We start from the raw sequence: 25,821 nt of genomic DNA, 5'->3' as shown, positions 1-25,821 counted from the left end.
TTCTTTTGTATGGGTCTTCCTTTCCCAACTGCTTTAATTGAGATTTAAAATTAATTCATTGGGCATGAGCTGGGCTGTCCCAGATATTAATTTACATTGGGCAGGCCCTCAGTGGTGGAAATGATGGTGTTCCTATTGGGTCGGACTCAAGAGAAACAAATTCAAAAGCCTTGCCAGTGGAGACAGCAGCTGCAGTGATTTTGTGGTTCTTGGCTTTACAGTCTGTTTATGTTTACATCCCTTCAGTTGCTCCAGATTATAAGGGAAACATAAATATTCAAGCAGTTTGCAGAAGGTGGATCAAAGTACAAGAGTGCTTGGTTTTATATGAAACATTAATTTTGAAGGTGTTCCACTTAGAAAGTGTTACATTTTTGACCCTCTCCACACTATAATTTCCCCGCAATATTAAAATTGCTTTTCAGAGAATGACTGAGTTCAGAAGAGGCAGATCAGAACCTGCTGTCTGTATGCTCTTGAATCCATCAACTTCCATTACCTTCTAAGGCAGCTCTGAGTCTTTCCACCCGAGTTATTTTCTGGTGTATTTACACAAAGTGAGCAAATTTACCCTCTGATCTGAAAATCTACATTACTATAATAACTTTGTCTTCTCCTTGCTTCTTTACAAGTAAATGAAAACTCTGGCTTTTATTTATTTATTTTAAACTTCTGTTAGGTAGCTGAGAAAGAAATTGCTAAACAGAAGCACAGCATGAATATATTCCAAACAGAGCCCCTCAAATCTAAATCACCTGTGAATGCTTCCTTACCATTTTTTTTTTTTTATCTTGGATAAAAATATACTAAATTCTGAGGCTGTGGAAATCCCTTTCTGAGGATCTTATGCCATCTGGTTTCATAGCTCAGACTTCTGCTGTGAAATACTGAGGAACATTTGCAGGGATTTTTCTCTCTTCTGTTCAACAGGCAAAATGACTGTGAATTATAAAAATGAGCTTTTGGTGGATGAACATATAGTAAACAGTCCCTGTCATCCACACTGGAGGAAATCAATCCCTGCCCTATATGGTCAACAATTTTAAGCTGTGCTCTGTTGTTTTGGTTTTTATTATTTTTATTAATGATTTTTTTTACAAAGAACACATTTACTTCTTTGCTTCTTTTCTATCTGTTTTCTCTCACTTTCTCATTTGGCCAATATAAACTCTAGGTAGTAGAATGATTCCTTTCCTGTTGAAATTAGTGTTCTGCTCAACAGAAGCAAAACCTTAAATCAGATTTCTTCCCACTGCACAACACAAGATGCAACAATTTACAGGATATTTCTCTATGTGAAAAAATGTCTTGTCCTTCAAGAAGTCTAAACAATGTATGAGCTGTGTAGTAGCTTGAATTGCCAAAATCATCCTTCAAAACCAAACCGGCAAAGTGCTAAAAAAGAAGCAAATGATACCCACTGAAAAAAAATCATAAACAGAAAATCTTAGTGTCAGATAATCCTTGTTTTCATCTGATGAATCTTTGTAACTCAGAAATCAAATTTGTTCTCTGATGCTTTAGTTTTTCAGTGTGATGTAGTGTTGAAGACTTTTTAATTTGTTTTGTGTTTGGTTAGTACCCTCTGCTTATCTTGAGATTAAGACTTTAATATTAGACTCCATACAGATTCATTTTTATCTACAATATACTATCAGGTTTTTATTTCTGTATCTGCCTGTATTTTTAACTTAAAATTCATTAATTTCTGTGTGGTTATCTATTCCCGTGTTGGATATGTTTTTCATGTTATTTTGTTTTATTCCCCCCCCACCCCCCTTTAGAAAATGCAATTGTTGGAGAAAATCTCATTGGAGCCTTTATAAAAGAGATTAAGGATGGTGGTTTTCTGCTGCATTTGGACTCCGAGCAATTTCTAGCAGACTCTTCCGTTGATTTTGCCAAGGATGAAGAGTTTGATCTGTCTCCAAGTGTGCAGCTAGGATGCAGAAGTGGGTTCCGAAGAAATTCATCTCCTGGCAAAGCAGCCCCAAATTCACAAGGATGTGGTATGTCTCACTTTAGCTTTCCCTTCCTTGATGTTGTTAGGAGTCATTATAAAGCCCTATGAGGAGAGGCTGAGGGAGCTGGGGTTGCTTAGCCTAGAGAAGAGGAGGCTCAGAGGAGACCTTATTGCTCTCTACAACTACCTGAAGGGAAGTTGTAGCCAGGTGGGGTTTGGTCTCTTCTCCAAGGCAACCAGCACCAGAACAAGAGGACACACTCTCAAGCTGCACCAGGGGAGGTTCAGGATGGATGTTAGGAAGAAATTCTTCATAAGAAAGAGTGATTTGCCATTGGAATGGGCTGCCCCGGGGAGGTGGTGGAGTTGCCATCACTGGAGGCGTTTAGGAAAAGATTGGATAGGGTGCTTGGTGCCATGGTTTAGTTGATTAGATGGTGTTGGATGACAGGTTGGACTCGATGATCTCAAAGGTCTCTTCCAACCTGGTTAGTTCTATTCTATTCTATTTTGTTCTATTCTATTCTAGTCTAGTCCAGTCTAATGATTAGTTGTGACAGTTTTTAAGCACAGTGACAGCTGGTCCTATGTAAAAGGAGACTGTTGTAAGGAGTCATGTCCCTCGACTGTCACTCCAGTGAGTTGTACTTTGCCCTAGAATTTACTGCTCAGTGTGTTGTTTCTCTGGTACGCAGAAACTCAAATCTAGTTAGAATGGAGACCAGGTTACAAATTTCATGTTCAGGAGTAAGGGATTAAGTTTTGGGTTTATTTTTATATTTTATTTTTTCCTGTTTTAAAGGTACAAAGTTTGGGCCTTGTGCTATTGCTTAGCTCTGAGACTTTGACTCAAAGCTGTTCTCCATTTTCCTGTATCATTAAAATGTATGAATATTAAAGCTTGAAAGAAGTAAAATATGGTGGTTTGTCCAACTTCTGTACTCAAACTTAACCTCTCTGTGATTGTCTTGAGTGTAACCTAGAGATGAAATTATCCATACCTCCAAGAGGTATAGAATCTATAAAATATGTATCTCTGCACCCACTCTCTTTGCTGTTTATTCTGCCCTTTTGTTAAGCTAATTTTGTGAAACAGAAGGCAATTTTACCTGCTTGAAATGTGATAGAAGACACAGATATTACTTTCACATTGTGATTAAAATGACAAAGAAAAACAGGAGGATGCTTTCAAAAGCTCAATTTTTTAATTTTAAAAAACTTCAGTTACTTAATAGTCTTCCTCATCCTTTGCACTGTATCTTCAGTTTAGGTGTGGGTTACTCATTTCATTTTGATTCCTACCGCTGTTCATCTGTAAAGAGTATGATCCTTTTTGCATGTGTTGGAAAACGTCTTTAAAATGTATCAGATCCTCTTGTGTATTAAATAATGTGCTTGAGAAAGGAGAATTCTGTCTGATCCTGTATTTTTCAGTTCTGTAATTGATTTTAGATATGTGCTATACCTAGAGTAATTGCCTTGCTAGATACTTTGAAGGAAAATTTCATCTCATAGTTGTCTCATTCTAGACCTTCCCCTTTTCCCATATAGATCCTATGAAGGAAGATTTGATATATTTTTTTTATGGTTGTCTTTTTAGTCTATTATAATTTAGGTTAAATTCATTTTCATTTCTCTGTATTGGCCAGAACAGTAGTTCATCATGTGGATTTCAGTGGGGATGGCCAATTTTCCGTACCATTTCACTCTCATATGAGCTTAAATTGCTGTCAAGAGGTAGGGCAAGAACAGAAGTGAAGTTTTGCACATTGTCAAGGTCCCAAAATATACATTTGATAGTGTTTTGAAGGAAATCTACATCTGGAAAGCAGCTGTGAAGTAACAAGCAAAGGTATTGTCCTGAAAATTTGTCTGTGACTCTAGTGCTTTAATGTTTATTCAAAAGATCTGGAGGGAAAGACAGTATTTCATGACCTCCTTGAAGAAAAAGAGTTTTCTTTGTAATATGCAAGAGGTCAGCTGGAATTATTACTCCTGATTGTTCTGGAAATGATATATGTACAGCCTAAGAATTGTTTGGAAATGCTTTTCATTTGGGTTGTCATGTGCACAACTAGTGATTGTTAATCCAGCCATTACTGTTTAGCTTGGAAGTTCTAACCAAATATTTCATTACCAGGAATAGTGAATGAAGGTGTTACCATACAGTGTGTTTCTGTATGATGTTTTGGGAGTTTCTGTTCTCAGGTGCCTTTACATTTCTATCTGTAGTGTCAGAAGTTACTCTGTTTATAGCTTGTGTTCCTTTGTTTGCTTTCACAACTTATCCACAAAATGCCTAATTTTGTTACAAATGGATTTGACATATGGAATTCAGGCCTGGACTTGGCATTTCCAGATAGCTTGAGGTACACTAATTCAAGAATATTTTTAGGGTGATCTGTATTCCAGTTATTGGTGTGCTTAATGAACATTTAAGGAGCATTTACCTTTGTGATACCACTTAGAAATACATATGTTAAAGGCTCAAAACCTATGGCAAGCCTACCAATGTGATGCATAGACATACACACACATATGTGCCTGAATGCCTGGACTGGTTGCATTCCAAAAGAGCAATAAGGTGGTTGTTCTCTTTGCAGTTGTTTGTCCTCCAGGCAGTCATTTCCAGAATGATGAATGCATTCCCTGCCCTCTTGGCTACTATCAGTATGAGACAGGACGTTCCTCATGTATCAAGTGTCCTGTGGGCAAAACTACCAACTCCTATGGGGCAATCGGTGCTGATCATTGTAAGTTGAACTCATATTTTGCCTTATACTTTGTATTCTGGCTTCAAATAACTACTGGATGATTTTATTTTTTTCCAGCTGTAAGTTAAAAAAAAAAAAATCCTCCCTCTGGGGTTTTTAGGATGGATATGATCCCTTCTGCATACATTCAAAGTCAAAATAAACTGTCTGGTGTTTTGACCAAAAAGGCATGAGAAACAAGCGGTCAGTCTCATCCAGGATGTTGTGGTTCCTTTAGACATGTTTGTTGTCCTCAGGAATGGTATCTGGGTGTTCAGTGTCAGTGAGAAACATCTTATGTAGTTCATTTATTGTCACGTTCATGAACACTTTATGCAGCTCTTTCCCCTACAGATACAAATAAATCTCACTAAGCAACCACTGATGTTCACTAAAGTTGGTGTATTCTGTTTAAATGACCTAGTTTTGCATGCAGTTCCATAAAGAAAGTCTTGTGTTAAGACCAAATTCAGTTTTGTCTGCATAATGAGCCCAAGGAGTAAAATAACAAAAAGAAAAAATGGGTTTATTTGGAGTATTGGTGAGTGTAGGGTCTGCTTTGTTCTGTTTCAACCTATTAAGGTGCCTCCCAACCCAAACCATTCTGTATTTGGTCCCTGTGTAGGTGTTGGACTCCCATGCTTAAATGTTTGCTCTTTAGATTTTCTTCACTGCAAGTGCCTGCTCGCAGACAGGCTTGTCTGGTTTCAATATTGCCTGTGTGCTGTTTCAGTGCCAGCCCTTTCCAAAAGGTCATGTTGTACACAGTTATCTTGCTTCTTTCTGTCCTTCCCTGCTGTCTCCACACAAATTCTGAAGAGTTCACTGAATTAACTGATGTGATGACTCTGCTGCTGTTCTTCATCACATTTCACAGATCCATTGCAGCAGGCACTGAGCAAACCTGTATAAAGGTACACTTCTGTCTCTGTACTTCTTTGCTTTGCAGTAATTAGCGTAAAAGGAGATTTGATTCACAGCAGATAATCCTAGAAATGTTTGGAATATGAATTGCAGTAACACTGAAGCAGTGAGGCTACCATGCTTCAGAGCATAAAATACTATGCAAATTTTAGATTAATTTTCAGTGAGGTCTGCTGTACTCAGAGCACTTTTGTCCTACAACACTGAAACATTGTCCTACTGCATTGACAGGACCAGAGTAAATGGAGAACATCTTTTACTGTGATAGTGGCTGAGCACTGGTGCAGGTTGCCCAGTGAGGCTATGGAGTCTCCAGCTTTGGAGATGTTATAAAATTATCTGGACATATCTGGGCAAGCAACTCCATGTGAACCCAATTAAACAGAGGAGTGGGACCAGATTACCTTCAAAGGTCCTTTCCAACCAAAACCAATTTATAAATCCCAGTGATAGCATTATCAAAGTACCTTTTTTTTCTTTCTTTCTTGGTTATTTGTAACAGGTATCACATATTGTCAAAGCAATGATCAAGGTCTGCAGTGTGATGAAAATGGCCAGTATAGACCTTCCCAGCAAGACTCTGACACTAAGAAATCCTTCTGCATTGATAGCTTTGGAGCAGCACTGGACTGGACAGAAACAGATGACCTCCTTACAGACTATCAGTGTCTAGGTAAGTTTCAGAATATTTTGGATATGTTTTGATCCTATAGAAGTGAAACCTCCTTATGAAAAGATTCATTGCATCATAGGGATTCCCTTTTCCATAGTTGTGGCCTCTGCCATAAGACATATTCTGCCTTGATTTTGTATTTCTTGATTACTTTGAGGAAGTAATTTCAGAGAATGTTAGAATCATGAAGGTTGAAAAATACCTCTAAGATCAACAAATACAATCATCAGCCCAGGACCACCATGGCCACGACACTGTTTCTGGTAAAGGAAGAGAGATAAGCAGGTATCTTGCGCTCTCAGATGGCTAACAGCTTTTGTTGTGTGCATACTCAGAGACTGATCATAGTTATGAAACCAAGGTGATGATCTCTATTTCTTTCAGTCATGGGGCAGTTGAAATGTTTCTTTGGGTAGAGAACTCACTTCAGCTTAATTCTTCTGCTACTTGCTTACCTTGATCCTTCCTCCATGACCATTTCTGAGTGTCCAAGATAGAGGAATTGCAGATGTCTGTGCTTATTTTAGTGGATCATGTGAGAAGATTTCACTACAAATTAATACTCATAAATGTTGACAATTCAGGGTTTAAACAAAACACAGCAAAAGACCTGAGGATTCTGGTGGGGTTTTTTTGTTTGTTTGTTTGTTGAGTGTTTTTTTGCCCCTCAATAATTTACAGGCTAATTTAATTTTATTTCCTTTCTTTCAAAGATCATGCTGCATTTCCAGAAAGCATTATATGAAGTGAAACTCATTGTCTCTATTTTTACTTTCCCCACTACCCTTTCTATTTCTATTTTTCCTTAACCAAATTCAACATGCAACAAGACGTCAGTGTCTGAAGACTGATCTTGCTTTGATAGGAAGCTAGAAAGCAGGCAGGGTCAATAAATATGCCATCTGTTTGAGTTTTTATCTGCAGATTTTAGGAGAAGTCTCTTGTGTGAATGCACAGTAATAACCTGTAACAACCCATGCTCATTCTTACTGTTTGGAGGCACACAACATTCATTGCAACAACAGATCTAGATCTTTAGTACTATGTGAGATGGGAGATTTAGGTTGGATGTTAGGAAGAAGTTCTATACAGAGAGAGTGATTGCCCATTGGAATGGGCTGCCTGGGGAGGTGGTGGAGTCGCCATCATTGGAGGTTTTCAGGAGGAGATTTGATGGGGTGCTTGGTGCCATGGGTTAGTTGTTTAGGTGGTGTTGGATTGTTGATGGGTTGGACGCGATGATCTTGAAGGTCTCTTCCAACCTGGTTTATTCTATTCTATGGAGGATATCTCCTATTCACTAAGCTGGTGAAATGGCTAAGTAGTTATATTACTGTGGAAAAGAGGGCAGAGAGAACTAACAAGTTCATGAAAATGGGAGCTGGTAGAATGTTGGTTTGTTTCTCTTTTAATGACAAAGTAGGGTTATGAATGCAGGTTTTTTTAACCTTTCTTTATAGTAAACCCCAAAATAAAAAAATTAAAAAGGCAAGTTTTGTATTAGCTTTGAAATGTTTTCACATTAGTTTTTCATTACAATTTCTCTCTCTTATCTACTTTTTCCCCACATTTTTTGTAGAGGAAATGGAGAGGTAGAAGGATGTTGTAATTAGGGGGGAAAAATGAGAAGAAAAGAAAAAACAATTTTAATGTCTTTGTTTATAATTTTGTATTAAAAACAAGCACATCAAAACCTGCAAACAATGCAGAAACACTGCCTCTTTTCAGTTTTATTAAAAAAGGTGAATTCGGGGTTAAAACAGGCATCACTACAGGTTGCAGATGTAGAAGGGATTCAGTTTAGTGCTAGTCATGCAAGATAATGATTATGTTTTGGTGTCCTGTATTTCTAGGAAGGGAAAAACTTCCACCTCTGTTTACACCATCGTTCAGCCCTTTCCCCAGCTGAGATGGAATGCAAAGATTTTTTTTTGCATTGCTTGCCTCACCCTCATGTTTTTCCTGAGCAGAAACAATAATTTTATCAAAAGCACCTGCTGACTCAGCCCTAACAACAGTGGACATTTGCTTCTGATTTAGTCCTGACTATTTTGCTGTAGGAGTACAGATGATTGTTTTAAGAACTTATCCCTAAGGTTTATTTTGTGGTTTATCCAGACATTTCAGGGAGAGAGGCCTGGGATCCTCTGCTGGACCTCTGTACCCATGTGTGCAAGAGAGAGAAGGGCTGAGTCTCCAATTCTTTCAGGTGCAGGCACATCCCATGGGCTGAGATCAGACCAGGGCTCATGCTTCTTTTAGGTTTAGACCAGACATGGGCTGCAATGGCTTTCATTTTGGGCGTTTAGAGAAGAAGTCTGGTCACCATGGAGTGACCCTAAGTCACCACATTCTTCCCTTCTCCTTAATGTGCTGCGCTCACAGAAAGATACTGGTATATCATTGTGTGGACACACTGTAACAAAACTTCTTTGTAGTACAGGTAGTAGCAACCTGAGCAGGCGAGTGGTGGTGCCACTGTGTCCCCCTTCACCACACTATAACCTTTAGGGCATAGACAGGGCCAAACCTTCTTGAGCTTAAGTTGTGTTCCTCAACCCATTTAGTGACCTTTGAGTTTTCAATCTGTAGAGCTCATGAGCTTTTCTCAGTTCATGATCAGTGCTGCTTGTCAGACATCTATGAATGCAGGACCAGTTCAGAGAGAGCAGATAGAAGGGTTTGGTAAGTAAATTGTCCATCTGGAGTTAAAGGTTGAATGATACAGTAAAAAGGGAGCATGTAGGACATGATACCTTGGATAGATCCTATAGCCTGAAGTGTGTGGTGATCAGGCTGTTGTGCTGCTGTAAAGTGATAAGGCTCCTAGATTTCCTCTCTAACCGAATTCTTCTGTAGCTGGCTCTTGTTTCAGTGTCTGTTTTGCAGGAAGTTTGTTCCCCCATTGACTCAATAGTTGGTTCAGTGCCATGACCAAGTAATGGGAGAGAGCCAGTCTGCTGCTGGAAGTCTCACTTGAACATAAACTCCCAGCCCACTCCTTGCTAGCTGTTTTTTAAAATATCTTGTGACACCTTTTTTTTAGGCAAAATAGAAAATGTTATCCTCAGTCCAGATGTCTCCTGTGTTATCTGTGAAGTTATGGTACATCATTTAATGAACAAACCTCTTTCCTGACAGAACTCTTCAATTTTTATTTCTACCTTTTAATAATAATACCTGTTTGGTTTTGGTTTTTTTTGTTTGGGTTTTTAGTGCTCAGAAAATTTGAGAGAATTCCTGCTTCTAGACTGATTTATGGGTCAGAAGAAGCTCAAATTTTTCAGTCTCAGTCATTTGGGGGAGACCTGCAAAGTCCAGCTTTCCAGTGCATTTCAGGTGAGGAAAGGTGTGGTGAATTTATACTAAAGTTCTGAGATGAAGTATACATTTTGCAGTTCAGCATGTATTTCATGTAAGATATTTACAACTCTGGTGACCCTGGTTCAGGGAAGAGATTGCTATTTCTTTCAGAAAGAAGGCTTCTGACTTTACAGCCACTTCAGACATGTCATCAGGCTTTAAAGCAAATTGGTGTCATTTGAAATATGCTTAGAAAATGAGATTCAGACCAGGAACTATTCATCAGCCTTTCAGGACATGTGGAAACCAAGCTTTCACCTTTCCCCAAATTACCTGATTGGCACATAAAAGAGGAATAACCATCCTTGCTTCCATCAGATGGACATTATAGGGAGAGCAGAGATTTTCTTCTGCTGAGCCTTACAGCATATGTACTATATTACATCTGTATACATGATGTTCACTGGTTTACGCTGCTTCAGAGTCATCTAAAAGCAAGGGAAATCACTGCACTGCTTTCAAGATGCTTTGAATCAGTCTCATCTTCTGTCTCCTAATGCTTAGACTGTGAAGAGAGGCAGAGGGGTTACATTTAACTAAAAAAACCCAACCAAATGGACAGTAATAATAGAGCTGGTCTGTGTGTAGCAGAGACATCATAAAGGTCTGTCAAAGTCAGTGTCACATGCTGTGCTCTAGCTGGAGCAGTCATCTCTCATGCATAGAAGTGGATACCTGAATCCTTACATGTTTACTGGAATGATTTTGCTGCACCAGATCATTCCACAGCTGTATACTGCAATGTTTCTTGGACCTTCCTCTGAAATGGAAGGTCTTTGAAAGCAAGACTCTGAGCTGAGAGAATTGTGGGATGAACTTAGGGAAGAAAAGATGCCCCTTGACAAACAATTTGATTCAGATTGTACAGTACAGAACCTGTATTTTTGTTGTACGTTACACCCACTGTCAAATGGCAGCAGTACTATGAAATATTACAAGCTGGGATGCTTACTAAAGGGTAAGGGTTAATCCTCCCTCTCTACTTCCCAATGAGGTCAAACAGCTTAGCTTATCATTTCTGATGATGTTTCGATCTAAGCTGGTTGATTTTATACTAGAGATATTTGGAAACAATTTCACCTCTTGTTTTAGGAGCAGGGCTGTGGGAGCAAGTTAGTTATGAGTGTGTAAGTGTAGAAGGATCTTCACCACTCCTAAATCCAGAGGGAGTGGCTGCTTGCTCCCTTACACTGGCCAGGTGATTGTTGCAGAGGCAGCTGGTGCAACTGAAGAATTTTATGTTTCCCTCCTTTCTATCACTCTGATATTTGCCACATCTTGTTTGCCATGGGGTTACTTATCCTGCCTCAGGCAAAGTTATCCAGCAGACATTAAATATTTGGATGGGTGGTTAGACTTAATTCATCTGTTTGTATCATCAGATGACAAACAACCTTCTGCATTGATGTAACTTAATTTGAAAACCTAATCCGCTACTATAATAACTGAATGCAAAAGTTCATCTGGCTAGTGAAATTCATGTGCTTGCAGACTGGTAGAAAAACTAGGTGTGTGCTTGCAGTCTGTACGAAAAACTAGACAAATGTCAGTAAATAATGGAACTGTTATCAGAAAATTTGCACATGAAATGCTAGGAAACTTAAGGTCTCTTTCCTGTTATTCAGCCTGTGAGATGGAAGACAAGTGTGGTTTTGCAACTGTAACTCCTGCTGGTGCTGAAGTTCTTTGTGAATTATACAGTGCTGCTGAAGTAAATTTCAACTGCACCTCCTCTGGATTGGTAAAAATGAACATATTTTAAAATAATGTGTTTGTTATAATACTGTACTTTCAATAGATGGCATCACAGAAGATAGGCAGGCTATTACCTCAGACATTGCTTTTCACTATGGCAGTAATGAATTCCTGCAAGTTGGTAAAGAACCTACACCCAGGTGTTTCCAAATAGGGCATCTGAATTCCCCAGTGTTAGGTTGAAATATCACACAGCACATTTTAGTTTTGAAACATACTGAGCTCCTTCAGTCAGGAAACTGGGTTAACATAAAAGGAGGCTTAAATCTCCATAATCCAAACTAGAAGTATCCAGGTCAGTAACCAGGCCACCCCAGTTTCCCAGTCCCTTCCTGAAGGGAGGTTGTAGACAGGTGCGGGCTGGTCTTTTCTCCCAGGCAACCAGCACCAGAACAAGAGGACACAGTCTCAAGCTGCACCAGGGGAGGTTTAGGCTGGATGTTAGGAAGAAATTCTTCATAAACAGAGTGATTGGCCATTGGAATGGGCTGCCCGGGGAGGTGGTGGAGTCATCATCACTGGAGGTGTTTAGGAGGAGACTTGATGGGGTGCTTGGTGCCATGGTTTAGTTGATTAGATGGTGTTGAATGATGGGTTAGACTCGATGATCTCAAAGGTCTCTTTCAACCTGGTCTGGTTTGGTCCCTTCTATTCTATTCTATTCTATTCTATTCTATTCTATTCTATTCTATTCTATTCTATTCTATTCTATTCTATTCTATTCTATTCTATTCCTCTAGCCCAGGGTTTGCCTTGTGTCCTCCTTAGTGCTGTAACATCTTCCTATTCACAGCTTTTAAACACATCAGTGTGGCTTTGAAGAGTGTTTTAGGAGAGGGAATCAATTAGGTGTACTTATTATGCATACTTTTTTTTCCTATCTCAGGGGCAAGGCATTTTGGGGAACCCCACTGCCACTAGCATCGGTCAGCTCAGCTGCTTGCTCCATGTCAGGAATCCAGAGGGAGAAGCAGTGATGGTCTATTTGAAGAGAGGTACCAAATGTGAATCACTCATCTACTGCTAGACTGTTGTGTCCAAACTTGTACTTATTTCTATATGGGATCACAATTAGATGTGGAGAGCATCTTTGTTTAAGCAGACAGTACTCTTCTGGAGTTGAACATTTAGTGATAGCCCAGAAACCTCAATAAATCTTCCCTTCATGTCTCACTCCCCAGAAATTAGGAATACAGCTTTTGTAAAACATTTTGATGGTTTTCTCCAGCAGACAGTCCCACAAAACCTCACATTCTAGCCAATGTATTATTCTATTGGTCTATTATTCTATTCTTTTTGATTGTATTCTATTATTATTTCTCTTTATTAAACAGTTTATTATTTGAATATCTAAGGCATTATTAATGATCAGCTTGCACATAATTTTACAGTTTACATTCATTTTGATTATGAGTTGTCCCACTAATATACTCCAGGAACTAACCTGCTCTGCAGTGAATTCCAAAGTAATTCAACTGAACTAATGAATGTACAAGATAATTATTTCCTTTTTTTTGGTCATAAGTGTGATTGATACCACTGCATGTTCCATCTAATGTGTGTCCAATTTTGAGCCTCATGCCAAATTTGAAACAAGACAACTAAATGCAGACAGCTGCAGGGTTTGAGTCAAAACTCAATGCTGTAAGTGTTTGTTTTTCACTTCTATCCAAACCTCTGAGTCACCATTTATTAATAATAACAAAAATAAAGAGCTAAGTCTCACCTGAAAGAAGGTAAGTCCCCTGAGCTTGTTGCAGTCAATGCAATATTGTTGATACCAGATCTGCTCCAGATTTCTGTTGAGATATTGCTAATTAGATTCAGGAGTATATGAATTATGTCCTCTTACCCATGTGTCTAGTCAGCAAAGGCCTTAATTGCAGATGCAGTTATGTTGGCCAAATTACACATTTTCCTTTTTAATGAGATATGTTTGTTTAACTTATGCCTGGGAGTTATTAATATAGTGCTTGAAAGCAGAACATTACCAACTTTACTGCACGCATCAATTTAGGAGCCCTTTGCTGGTACAATGGACTGTTTTTCCTACTCTGTCAGTATATTTTGTCCAGCTGCTCAGGTATAATTGTACCAGACATTTCAGATCTTCCATCAAGAAAGAACTTATAAAGCTGAGTTTTTATCTAAAACTTACAACTAGATCCAGTCTGCAGTCTCCTCTTGAGCTCTTCTGAACACTTTCTCCCTCTGCTGTCTGCCTAGGACAAGAATTTAACTCGTCTGGACTCAAGACCTTTGAAAGGACTGATTTTCAGAATGTACTTTCTGGAGTATATCGCTTCATGGTGCTCTCAGCAGCTGGCACATCTCTGACCGATGCTCAGCTCTTCTGTCGGCAAACTTGCAGCTGGGACTCTTGCTGTGATGGCTTCATCTTGACTCAGCTTGCCCTTGATGGAGGTATTGTCTAATTTTTGGACACAGTGCACCCACTTCTACATTATACTGGTGTAAGCAGCCTGCCTCTACATCCGTGACAGTGACATTTTTTGATGCAGGCAGGATCTGAGTGATGCCCAGGACTGGCCTGGAGCAACAGAAATAAAGGCATCAGGTAGCAAGGTAGTCTTAGATAGAAATGAACATTTTGAAAGGATGATTCTTTCAATCTGCTTTAGACATCAGCATCCAGATGAGAAACCATTCTGAAAATGCCTCTCTCTTTATGTAACATAGCTAAGTTGCCAGATGTTAGTGGCTTTTAGCTGATGGAGGAATTAAGACAGTGCCTCCAGACAGAGTCCTTGTTGGCCTGTTTTTTCCTAAGTCTGGGTGTCTAGCTAGGAAAGCAAGTGAGAGTGGGATGGACAGAGACTGACAAAGATGAGAATTAGGCAAAGTCCAGATTCCTGCCAGAAAATTTAAGCACTTAATGTCCGAGCTTGCTTTTTGTAGACTGTTTTTGGTCTTAAATGGGATTAACTTTCCTGCTGCATTTCCTGTAGAAAAAGTGAAGTTCTAATTGAGATTTCTCCAGTTTTTAAATATAGGCTCTTACTAATCCAGGCATGTAGTGGTGGCTGCTATGTGACAAACACTTCTCCAGTTTGGAAGTTTCTTACAGAGTGGAATCTGATATTGGATTTGAGAAAGCTTTCTATGTAGAAGTTGTCAAGCAAATGTTTCCAGAAAATTATTTTCTGGTTTGGCATCTCATTATTTTTGCATAAAAATGTACTAGGTGATGGCATTAAATCCATTTCTCTGTTTATCTATCAAAATGTTGGAGTTCTCCATCCTTGTGAGTGTGGGTGTGGAAAAGATGAGTGTTGTAGAACTCTGATTAGTTGGGGTGACCTGTATGGATCAACACTGCAGGTAAATGTGCTACTTGGACTAGAATTGTATTTTAAAAACACAAATAAAAGAAGGAAGAAGTAGCATATTTAGTATCTCTTCTACCCAGCCTATAAAAAACCAACGTAACCAGAACAGAGGACATTGTAAAACTATAGAAATTCCTGAGTTGTGAGAGCAAGAACAAAGCAGGAGCTGAGTGTTGTCTAGACGTAACCGTAACAGCCCTGTGCCAGAACACCTGGCCTTAAGTATGCCGGTCCCCCTGACTCATATCACGATGCTGGAGAAAGCTCAGCCCTGGGCTGACTGAAATCAGGCACCAATCCAGGAAACCATCCCAGTAAAAATATAAGTGCTTTCTTGGTTCAGAGCCTGAGACTGTAAGACCGCCAAAGGATTGAATGTGTCTCCATGGAGCTATAAAGTGCTGAGAATACTGTTGGGTATTATCAGATAACAGGAATATTTTAGTAAGTGGTAACAGTATGTGCTTGGAATCCCTGAAAAGCAGGCTACAAATGTTTATAGCTAGACTTAATACTTCAATTTGTACGTATGTCTCTGATTTTAATTTGTTTGGCAACAATACTAAAGGGTATCTGATCTCAGTGACACAGGTTCCATTGGCATTTAAAGGAAGTATTGGAATGCTTGGGTTAAAAGCTCTGTGTAGGTGCAAAGCGTTATTGGAGTGACACAAGTCTGTCTTTGCCTGAACCTAGGTACCATTTTATGTAGTTTGATGAGCTACCCAGACGTGCTGCTCTGCAATGTGAACGGCCAGAGTCCAGTATCAACATCTGTCATAGATGGGATATGTAAAGGTGTGAGCTACGATGAAAAAGAGAAGACATTTTCCTTCACCCTGGGAGGACAACTCTTCAGTGGAAGTATGTCAATAAATTATCTCAATTTACATAGCTTTTCTTTAATTCTTTTATAGACTCTGCCTTGTTCACCACCTGCTTTTGTACTTCAGTGCTTTTATCTCAAGTAAATCTGTATCTGTACAATCACAACAGAATAAGGGCTCTCTAATTGGATGCATTATTAGGCTAATGGACTTCTTGTGTTTTAGTGTGTGAACAGTAATGTCAAGAATGTGTTTAGTATTACCCTGTAATACTTCCAGTATTTAATTCAAGCAGATTGAAGCCAATAATCTGTAAGAAATGTAAAGTGTGGAGAAAAGACAAAAAGAGAGATGCCCAGAGCTGCACAGAAAAAGCAGTGATGGAAAATAGAGTAAAGCCATGGTACCCTGAACCCAGACTAGCACCAGAACACCAGGGCCTTCTATCTTAGAGTCTTTTATTGTAAATAGGATGATGCATGACTTAGTCATGTGTTTTTAAGGCAATTTCTGAGCATTTTAATACTACCTGTTCAATTTGAACAGCTATTCTAACAAACTTTGTTCTTTATTAGCTTCAAAGTTTGTAGAAGAGGCAGAAAGAAATGTTCCTACGTTTCAGCAAGTTTACCTGTGGAGAGGTGAGTTATCTTGCAGAAGTTGTTACAAAACTTATGATGAGCTGTGGGCAGTGGCAGAGATGTGTTCTGTAATGGAAGTACCATTTTCTCTTTAGTTTATACTGTCCAAACTGATCCACTACCTGAAAGTCTTTTCTGGCAGGGGTGGGTATAATCTGGTGTAATTCTGCTGTCAGTTTCATGAGATTTGTGTATATCCTTGTGTCTGAGAATATACTTTATAACTTTTACCTGTGACAATGGCATCATAGAAACACTTGCCTTTGTCCCATCAGCGTCCACATACTGTAATAATCTGGCACTTTTGGTTCTTTTTGTTAGCATCCTGATAACACTGCATGTGTCATCTTTGCAAGTTTACTTTTTGATTGTTGCAGTGTACATAGCAAGACATGCAGAAATTTATGATGCTGCTTTACAGATGCACACAGCACTCCTGTTGAATGCATAACGATTGTGGCTAGGGCTTTTGCTTTTATCCTCCAAACAGCACATTTTCATTGAGATTTTTATCTGACTTATACAGAGATGGTTTTACTCATTTTCAATTCCACAGTTCGTGGAGGTACTTAAGGAGTTTCCCAAAATGTCAGTAACTAAGGATGATCTTGTTTTGTGGAAGAAAGATAAATGGAATTGCTAAGCTCTTTAATTCCTGTTGCATTCCAGGCTCTGATATGGTCACCCGGACTAAAACTTCTGAATGCGATGCTGCTGCTTTGAAGACAGAGAGTGATCTAACATTATCAGGTATTGTAGTAAGAGTAAATGAGAAGGCAGCAGAAGACAGCAAAGGGAATTGCAGAATTTAACTAGAAAATGCAATATATTGGCATATATGTATCATAATTATGTAGGCATTGTGAAGTCCAGAGGTTTTTCTCTCAGGTAGGAAGTCCGATAAAGGTTTTGAGAAAGTTCAAAATACAAGCTGCCTGTCTTTATGGTTTTTACTTTCCCAGGCCAGGCTAGAGATGAAAGAGTTAAAATGTTATATGAAAGTTTGTTCTTTCAGATTTACTGAGCTGTGAAGACTAAGGAAATATTGTTGGGGAAGAAAAATTACATAAACTCAGCCTGGGTACCTGGGCATATTTACTGATACTGACAATATCACTCTAGGTGTGATGCTTAGAAAGATTCAGGATGAAACTGCAGTCACAAGGGTTTCTTGCATGAGTGATGAAAGTGAGAGACCTAGCTCCTTTGGGTCAGCTCTTTGTTATTCTGTCATCTATATATCCAAAACAATTTGCATTAGGTCACTAGAGTTCAATTTGGGCCTTCAGAACTGTAATCCTGAAACAAAGAGAGTGGTGGAACCTATTGAGAGCACTTTGATTTGTCTCTAATGATGTACAATCTTTGCTGAAGAGCCTTGAGGAATACTTGGCCATGATGATTTATAACACAAAATCCTAACATAAAGTGAATTGCTGATTCTGCTTATGTAATTTGAAAGGAAGGTAAACTAAAATGCCCATCTACCTAGTGGTACTCCTATACAATTAGTGGTATTTTGAAGCCTAGACTTAAATGGGGGGGGGGGGGGGGGGCAGGAAATTGACTTAATAGATTAGTTGAAGTTCTCTTGCATTAACCTGGGTGTGGAAATAGGCTGACAAGGCTGTGTTGTGCAGTACAGCTTAGTGAGGAGACATTGCCTACGTCAGCTTCAATAGCTGTGGGTGAACAAGACTGTTATTCAAAGGAACCTTTGGTTTCTGCTAGCCCTACAAAGTGGTTGCAGCTGGTTTACAATGAAAGGCAGATTTTTAAATAAAATATAAATTTAATCTATTGCAGATCACACCTAACTTTTCTGTGCATGTAAGAAGTTTGTGTGTTTGTTTGAATCTCAGATTCCACAAAGGATCTTTTCTACCTAATGGACAAGAGCCAGATACAAAGTGACCAGAACATTTCTCTTGCTTACCAGCAGTACTGGATCTTCAGACCAAAGTACTCAGCAGATGAAGCTGTGCTTTGGTGTCTGACACGTAAGACATCTTGGAGACTGCTATTCTGTAGGGAATAATAATTAATTAGAAACAAAAAATGTAGTAATGATGAATAAAAACTCTTGGACATAAAAAATTTTCAGAGGAAGCTCAGAAAATTTTCATGGAAGCTGCTGAGGGGGCCACCTATTTCTTCCTTACAATCTTTGTCTACTGCAGCAGAAAAGGTATCCATCATTCATCTTCAGGATATCCCTGTTATGGGAGAGAGAAGTAGAAGACACAGCTTAGGCAATACTCAGCTGTTCTGGAAAAGTACCCTCTTGATAGGGTGCTTGGTTGCATGGTTTAGTTGATTAGGTGGTGTTGGATGATAGGTTGGACGCGATGATCTTGAAGGTCTCTTCCAACCTGGTCTGGTCTATTCTATTCTATTCTATTCTATTCTATTCTATTCTATTCTATTCTATTCTCCAACTAGATGGTACAGTGCTAAAAGAAGGTAAAATACAGATATTTAGGTTAATGATAAAGTAGATTTTGATGCAATGAATGGAAAAGGGGTTCTATTTCTGACTACCAAGAAGACAGAACAAAGAGTACTAAACAGTGCACAGACATCACTGTAAGAGGTCAGTAGACCTATACCCATTTATAATTAAGCAGGCCATTGCAACAGTAATGAAGAAATCAGTTTGATGGCTTTGTTTCTTTTCTGAAGGCATAGTTTTACCCTGAGGTGAGTTTCAGTGCAAGTTGCTACAAGCCTGAACTGTGTGTTGTGGAAGAGTTATTTATATTTTATATAATATATGAACACTTCAGAAATATATTTTGCAAAAAATTCCTAAGACATGGTAGAAAATATTTTATGTTATGTGTTTTTTACTCTTTAAAGCAAGAGAACCACAACTAATGGAGAGTTATTCTAGATACAGTTTGTATGTCAGATTTAATAAAAAGAAAAAGAGAGATTTTTTGTGAATCACAGTGTTAGAATGACACCAATACAACAGACTAATGCCTGTCACAGCTGAGGAATGTTAGCTGTGGTATAGCTCATTTTCTTTCCTTTCCAGGTAAACCTGGTCTTTGTTACTAGAAACAGAATCTGTCCCTGATTCTCTACACTGTGATGGAATAACACTGACATTCTATCTCTTAGCTGTTTGGTGATGGGTAGCTTTAAGTGCATTGAGGTCATAAAGAGGAATAGAGAAGGGAAGAAACTTTCAACTGTGTAACTCTTAGCAAATTTGCTTCCTAGGTTGTGCACAAGAAGATGAGTTTTGTCGAATAGCAGATCTTCAAAATGCCACAGACACATACTTTGTGTGCACCCTTTATCCAGAGGCACAGATTTGTGATGGCAGCATTGATCAAATACCAGAAAACTGTCGGACCGTGCTACCCCAACAGCCACAGAAATTGTACCATAAAATAGGCAAGTTTGGAGAGTTGAATGATTCATGTATGCTCTGGCCATGCTAATGGAAGCTAGTGTTTCAGCTTCTGACTCTGAAATAAGTCTGAATCTGTCAATGAGTCTTATGATGTGATGGAGCAAGGGAAGGTCAGGCTGTTCTGGGTATGATTCTTCATTTTCAGTTCAGAATGAAAAGATATTAACCATGATTTCCACTCTATACCTTAGTTATTACCAATTTAGAGAGGCCAGGGGTAACTCAAATAATTTGTATTCCAGGTCTTAGATATTTTTATACTGTGGATGAAATGGAAATATCATTAAGATGTTACCAGTCCCATCTTTGACCATTAGAATTTCCATGGTAGCAAACAAATGCAAAAATCTGAATGCTGTGTAATGTTTTTATTTGCTTATTTATCTTAGCATATTCAGAGTTATAGATGTGGATTTTAAGCTCTCTTCTGAATATTTTGGAAATTAAATAGGTGGGGGTTTTTTTTGACAAACAAACCTGTTATCACTGCACAGAAACCTATACTTTTCCTGTGAAAACTGCAGAGGGTCACTGAAGGAAACTTTAATTATGTGTATTTGGGGAGTTCAAAGTGCACTACAAGCTCCTGCATGAGTACACTGGATTTTCCCAAGCTAGTGCTGTCCCCAGGTTTTTGGATCTTGATGGAGTAATGTTGATCCAGGTCTCAGAAACAGCAGCTCTGTGTTGAAAGTCTTTCCTTGCTGATGTACTTTTGCAAGTTTTCAGAGTCTTCACTTGTTGGATTTTTGTTTACCTTCAGATTTAACTTTCAAAAATTTACTGTGATAGTGTAAAAATTACATTTTGATGGATTGAGACCATTGTAGCACAGGAACATAAACTTTACGCTTACCATGGGATTACTTGGCCAGCATATGTAAATTACAAGGTTAAATTGGTTCTGGGTTTTTTGTCTTTCCAATTTTGATTTTCTTTTTCCTTTCAGTCACTCTGAAAAGTTCTGTGAAGAGCTTCTACACACGTGTATCATTCCAGAAAGTAACTGGGATCTCAGTGAGGAATAAGACTGACATGAGCAGGAAAACTGTTTCAGATGGGTAGGACATGACTGCTCCTTTGTTTTCAATGGAAGTTTAATCATGCTTGTGACACCAAGGCCCTGTTATGCAGATGAGTGTGATCAGATATATTGCTCTGAAAAAAGCATTATTTGAGAATATTTAATAAAGCAAAAATAAATCATATGACTTAAAAGAAATTTATAATGAAGTTATAAATAGTAATGTGCATAATTAGTAATTCTATATATGTGAATTATAACTTGTATTGCTAGTAAATAGCTTGTCGGCCAGCTAAGTCTCCTTGATATTTTTTAGGGCATGTATCAAAACACTTATCTAAATGATTAGATGTAGTCTGGTAGATGTATACTGGTGGACCGTAATTTCATCTACAGATAGAAAACATGTGGAAGTCTCTGTGCACTATCACCCAGGAACTGGTCTTATTGAGAAAGGCATCTCTGCAGGTTCTCAGTGTCTCTGCCTTATGCAATATCCTCCCTTCCCTCCTCTGAGGCAGAGAGAAGTTGCTCCTGATAGCAAAAGTAGTGATATTTTTCCTTTCCCAGGTTTTTTGAGTGTGAGCGCTGGTGTGATGCTGACCCTTGTTGCACAGGATTTGGCTTTTTTAACGACTCCCAGATACCAGGTACTTCTGCACTGTTTGTGTTCTGCAAGCAGTTGCCGTCTTCATTATTACAAATTTTACCATTCTTTTGCTGTGAGGGACAACTTATGCAGGAAATCTTCATGCAACTCTCTTTAACATGTTTGTGAGTAATCATAGCCATTTCTAGGAGTTCAGCTCAATGACCAGCTCCACATCTTAGAAATTCTACAAAAATCTTCATGAGATCTTCATGTGGCATTTCAGACATCCAGTCTTGGAATTCATATAGTCAAGAGAACTTTTAGTAGTGACTTTTACCATGAGCTAGTAAAAAATCTTCAATGAAACTGCTATCTGTGTTTCACGACCCCATCTTTTTAGGAACTTTAAGTCGTTAAAAGACAGAATTTTTATCTTGATGTAAGTAGAGGCCATGTTTCAGTGGAGATGCAGATTTCTATTTCCAGGAATACATTAATCAGAATAGGCTGCTTGCTCAAATAAGGGGTCCTGATCTTTGCTCAGTGGAAATACTTACAGTGATTTTAATGTTATAATGTTGGTTATCCACCTTCCCTCACACTGAATTACTTGTGATTTTTCAACACTATTTTCAACAACAGTAAGAGTTGTCCTGTTTTAGTTATTTCCCTCCTTTGATTTCTAAGTCAGTGAAATTCCTTTCAACACTCAGTGGAACTGTGCTGTATTATCATTTTCCTCAAATTAATATCTAGAAGAGGAACATTTTCCTCATAATTTCTATAGTCATGTATTTCCCTGGCAGGTGGAAAGACTGCGTGCCTGACTCTGAACAGCCTAGGAATTCAGACGTGTGCTGAGGATACAAGAAGTTCTTGGCATGTTTCAAATTGCAGTTCACCAGATGCTGAAGTCAGAATACACCCATTTGGCTGGTATCAAAAGCCTGGTAAGTGGTGTAGGGTACATAGCCTTTTTGACTGGTTTCTGCACACTGAGGTTTTTTTTTTAGTTTCAATCTATAGATGCTTCATCTTTTAGAAGAAGGACCCATTTGCAAGCACTATAAATAAATGTGACAGGCAAGTATCTGTAAGAGAAAGGAAGGTACAATCTAACCTCCATTTCAATGGTGAAGAAGAAGAAATACCTCAAAGAGGTATAATTTAATTGCTTATATTATGTGGAAGAGTTGTGGCCAGTGTTGGAATCCAAATATATTTTGTCCCACTCCACAGTCCTGGTCAGAACATCATTCTGTTCCTCACTGCTTGACTTACCATTTAACAGTCTGTGTGGATGTACATCTTCAAAGGTTTGGTTTTGTTATGCAATTGAAAATTTAGTTTTGACTGTTTTGACAACAAAAAGGGCCAAGACCAAATTCCAAGGTAGTACTGTATTCTTCAGGCAGTAGGTAACCCTCGTGTAATTAAACAGAGAGAAGTTATGAGAGATTAGGTTGTTTCCTCAAGAGGAATCAAAACCACTCCTAGACAAAATGAATTTTCTTTTCCATGGCAAAACAAAGGCTCCATTACTTTGCTGAATATTTCCAGTGTCGTTTGCCATACTCTTTTTGCATAGATATAGTTCTACTTTGTTAAGCTTTGTTTTAATGTAACTGAAACTCCAAGGGAAACTAATCTTTGCCTGGCTATATCCCCCTTTATGGGAGAGTGGCCTATGAGTCTACATAGGCAGAACCTCGCTCAACTTCACTGTGAGCAGCAAAGTTCTGCAGGGGCAGGTCTGCTGATGTTGACAGAATCAGGGGGGAAAATGGATAAGGAGTACTTTTCCTTGCATTTCAACTTGCTTAGTTATTGCAGATTTGAGAAGGACTGATATCTGAATGGAGAGCTGGCATGAAGTGTAGAGATGTCCTGTCCAGGGCATGTGATATAAAGACAACCCAGTTAAAGTTATATAGTGCTAGATCAGATATCCTGGCACTACACTGCATTTTATGGTGTTGCTAAGCATCAAGAAAACCTTAATTCACACTCTAAGTTTCTGAAATATGAACTCAACCCTGATCTTTTCAAGTCTGCGCTGGCAATCTGCCCATTAGACTATCCATATCCTCTTCTAGCAGGGCAACCCCCATTAAAGAGTAGAAATAGCACAGAGCTGGGAGGCACCATCTATGCTTATAAGGAGGGGTGAGCTTAGAGTCTAGCACTGAGGAAAAGAACAACAGCCCTGATAAAGTAGGCAGGAGCCAGTGGGCAGAGGGATCTGAGAGATGACTAGGGGTAAGAATGAAGAATGGTAGAAAGGAGAATTAGAAGTGTAGATACACTTCCACTTCTTGGAATTGTTTTTCCTCTCATTGGCAAAGAACCAACTAAAATTAAAAGATGGTCATGTACAGGAGGACAATGAAGAGGAGCCTGATGTGTCTGCAGAGGGGAATGTTAGAGAAGATGGTGACATTTCCTTAAGCAGTGAGTAAGCTTCAGATGTGTTTCCACAACAGCACATAATAAGGCACAGATGTCTATGCAAATGGAGATATTTGCAGACAAAAATTTGTATCAGTTGTGCTGTTCTGTTGGGGGGGGGTGTCTAGGGACCAGGAAGAGAAACAAAAAAGCTCTGAACCTAAAAGGGAAAATGAGCAAAAATATGAAGGAGGAATTTACCATAGGCAGTGGGATGTCGGTATGAGGCAAAGTCTTCAGGTTTAGTCCTACAACAGTCTTGTTGTAGGAAGATATTTGTGCCTCTACATTTCATAATCTGTTAAGTTGCCATGTGCACTCTTCGTCCTTGTGGCTCTGCTCATGAGCAGTTTGAAGTCACACGTATAGTCATGGCTGCAGCTCAGGCAGTGAGGAACATACTCGCATTTTAAAGCAAGTTCTGGGTAACCCCAGTTCTTCAGTCAATGTGAATGGTAGAACTCCTTAATTTTTAGAAATATCTATTGGTTACATGCACAGGCAGTACAAAGTGGAAGAAATGAAAAGAAAATCTGGTCTTCAGCTTCTGCAGGGATGGTTAATTGTTTTGTCTTAGAGGATTTCTTTACAAGGAGAGTGGTAAAATACTGGAACAGGCTGCCCAGTGATGTGACTGAGGACCTATCTCTGGAGACATTCAAGGTCAGACTCGGTGTGGCATGGGCAGCCTGATCTAGTTGAAGGTGTTCCTTATGTTTACAGGGAGGGTTGGACAAGATGACATTTGAGGGCCCCTTCCAACACAATGAAATTTGTCAGTCTGTGTGAATCTGTGAATTTGTAACTGACTATCTGAAGTGTTTTACAAGAGAAGAGAAACCTCTTGTTTATTACTTAAAACTACCGAATGTTTAAGGGAATTATTAGCAAATGAGATTTTTGTGTGTGTGCGTGTAGAGCATGAGTGATTATTTGAATTTTAGTTTGGAAAGTTTCCTGCTGGAAAACAACTTGTTCCCAATGATTATTTTGAGAAATTCCAGTGTGCCAATCAGGAAGCAGAGAAAATCTCATCTCTTGTGATGCAGAAAACCAAGTATGGACAGGAGCATGGAGAAAAACACCAAACTACTGAAATGAGTTGCTCATTTTGAAAAGCATTTGTAGGAATGTTTATAAACACAGAATTTTAAGAAGTCTGGTTTTCTGCAGGAGCTCAAAAAGGTTAGATAGCAAAGCACTCTTACTCTTGATGTTTGTGGTGAGAAGATGTAACAATTAGATCCCAGAAGTAATGCTGGAGATACTGAGGTGTTCATTACAGATTAACCTTTATGTGTAACTGTTTTCAAATTTTATTTTTTCTCCTGCTTTTAGCTGATTTGAAGAACACCATCCCTAAACTGTGTCCACCTATCAGTTTACCTCTTGGGCCTGAGAGTGGTAAGTATATTCACCTACTAAGCCAGTGCTGAAAGATCACATGATAATGAAATGGTTGTGTTCCCCTTGAGTTTGCTTGTTCACCCGTTTACTCAGTTTAATTAATTGTGCATCATTTAAATTGTGCATCATGTCATCTATGGTGGTAGCCTAATATTTCTCAAGTTCACTGATGTAGGGAGTCACTGAGGCAAAATATTTGCCAGGATTGATGAATAAATCTATCATACATAAATGTAGATATCACATCATTTCAATGGGTAAATCTTTGTATCTTAGTGCAGATACTAGTGAAGGAAGGCTCTGCAAGGGTAGCCTCCAGAAAAGCTCTTTATTGTGCTGTTGTCCACTGCTGCAGGATTTCTAGTGCCTTTCTTGTAGCTCATGGTGCTTGCCAGGATGGCAAGGCATTTCAGATTAGAGAAATAACCAGCAGCTTCTGCTGGCAAAACTGAATGCAAGGAGTGACAATGAGTTTTCAAATACATATAAACAATTGCAAAGGAGATGCAAAGTCAATTTTAGCAAATCCAGTTTTCCCAGAATCCAAGATGATGAAAAAGCCAGTTCTTCCAGAAATTAATGAAGGATTATATTGCTTTATGATTAGTGATATAGAAGAATAATAAACTGTACTGACTTTAGTCCCTCTTTGTTATTTCCAGCAAGGGTGGGAGAAT

At 38.8% G+C, this 25,821-nt stretch overlaps 1 protein-coding gene across 1 annotated transcript in view; it reads left to right on the top strand.

Annotated features, from left to right (window-relative positions):
- The window catches only part of TG (thyroglobulin), a 135,102-nt gene that overhangs the window by 28,230 nt on the left and 81,051 nt on the right, over window positions 1–25,821 (top strand). Inside the window, exons 20-35 of the mRNA XM_054167162.1 lie at window positions 1,785–2,009; window positions 4,567–4,716; window positions 6,143–6,313; window positions 9,530–9,652; window positions 11,302–11,417; window positions 12,318–12,426; window positions 13,658–13,855; window positions 15,478–15,645; window positions 16,184–16,249; window positions 16,919–16,999; window positions 18,112–18,249; window positions 19,478–19,654; window positions 20,623–20,734; window positions 21,268–21,347; window positions 22,096–22,239; window positions 25,076–25,141. Coding sequence (XP_054023137.1) covers window positions 1,785–2,009; window positions 4,567–4,716; window positions 6,143–6,313; window positions 9,530–9,652; window positions 11,302–11,417; window positions 12,318–12,426; window positions 13,658–13,855; window positions 15,478–15,645; window positions 16,184–16,249; window positions 16,919–16,999; window positions 18,112–18,249; window positions 19,478–19,654; window positions 20,623–20,734; window positions 21,268–21,347; window positions 22,096–22,239; window positions 25,076–25,141 — 2,124 coding nt within the window. The remainder of the gene's footprint in view (window positions 1–1,784; window positions 2,010–4,566; window positions 4,717–6,142; window positions 6,314–9,529; window positions 9,653–11,301; window positions 11,418–12,317; window positions 12,427–13,657; window positions 13,856–15,477; window positions 15,646–16,183; window positions 16,250–16,918; window positions 17,000–18,111; window positions 18,250–19,477; window positions 19,655–20,622; window positions 20,735–21,267; window positions 21,348–22,095; window positions 22,240–25,075; window positions 25,142–25,821) is intronic.

Source organism: Dryobates pubescens, chromosome 14 (assembly GCF_014839835.1).
Source record: "Dryobates pubescens isolate bDryPub1 chromosome 14, bDryPub1.pri, whole genome shotgun sequence".
Lineage (NCBI taxonomy): Eukaryota > Metazoa > Chordata > Aves > Piciformes > Picidae > Dryobates > Dryobates pubescens.
Note: the sequence above shows the minus strand (reverse complement) of the source record. Positions and strands in the feature narration are given on the sequence as shown.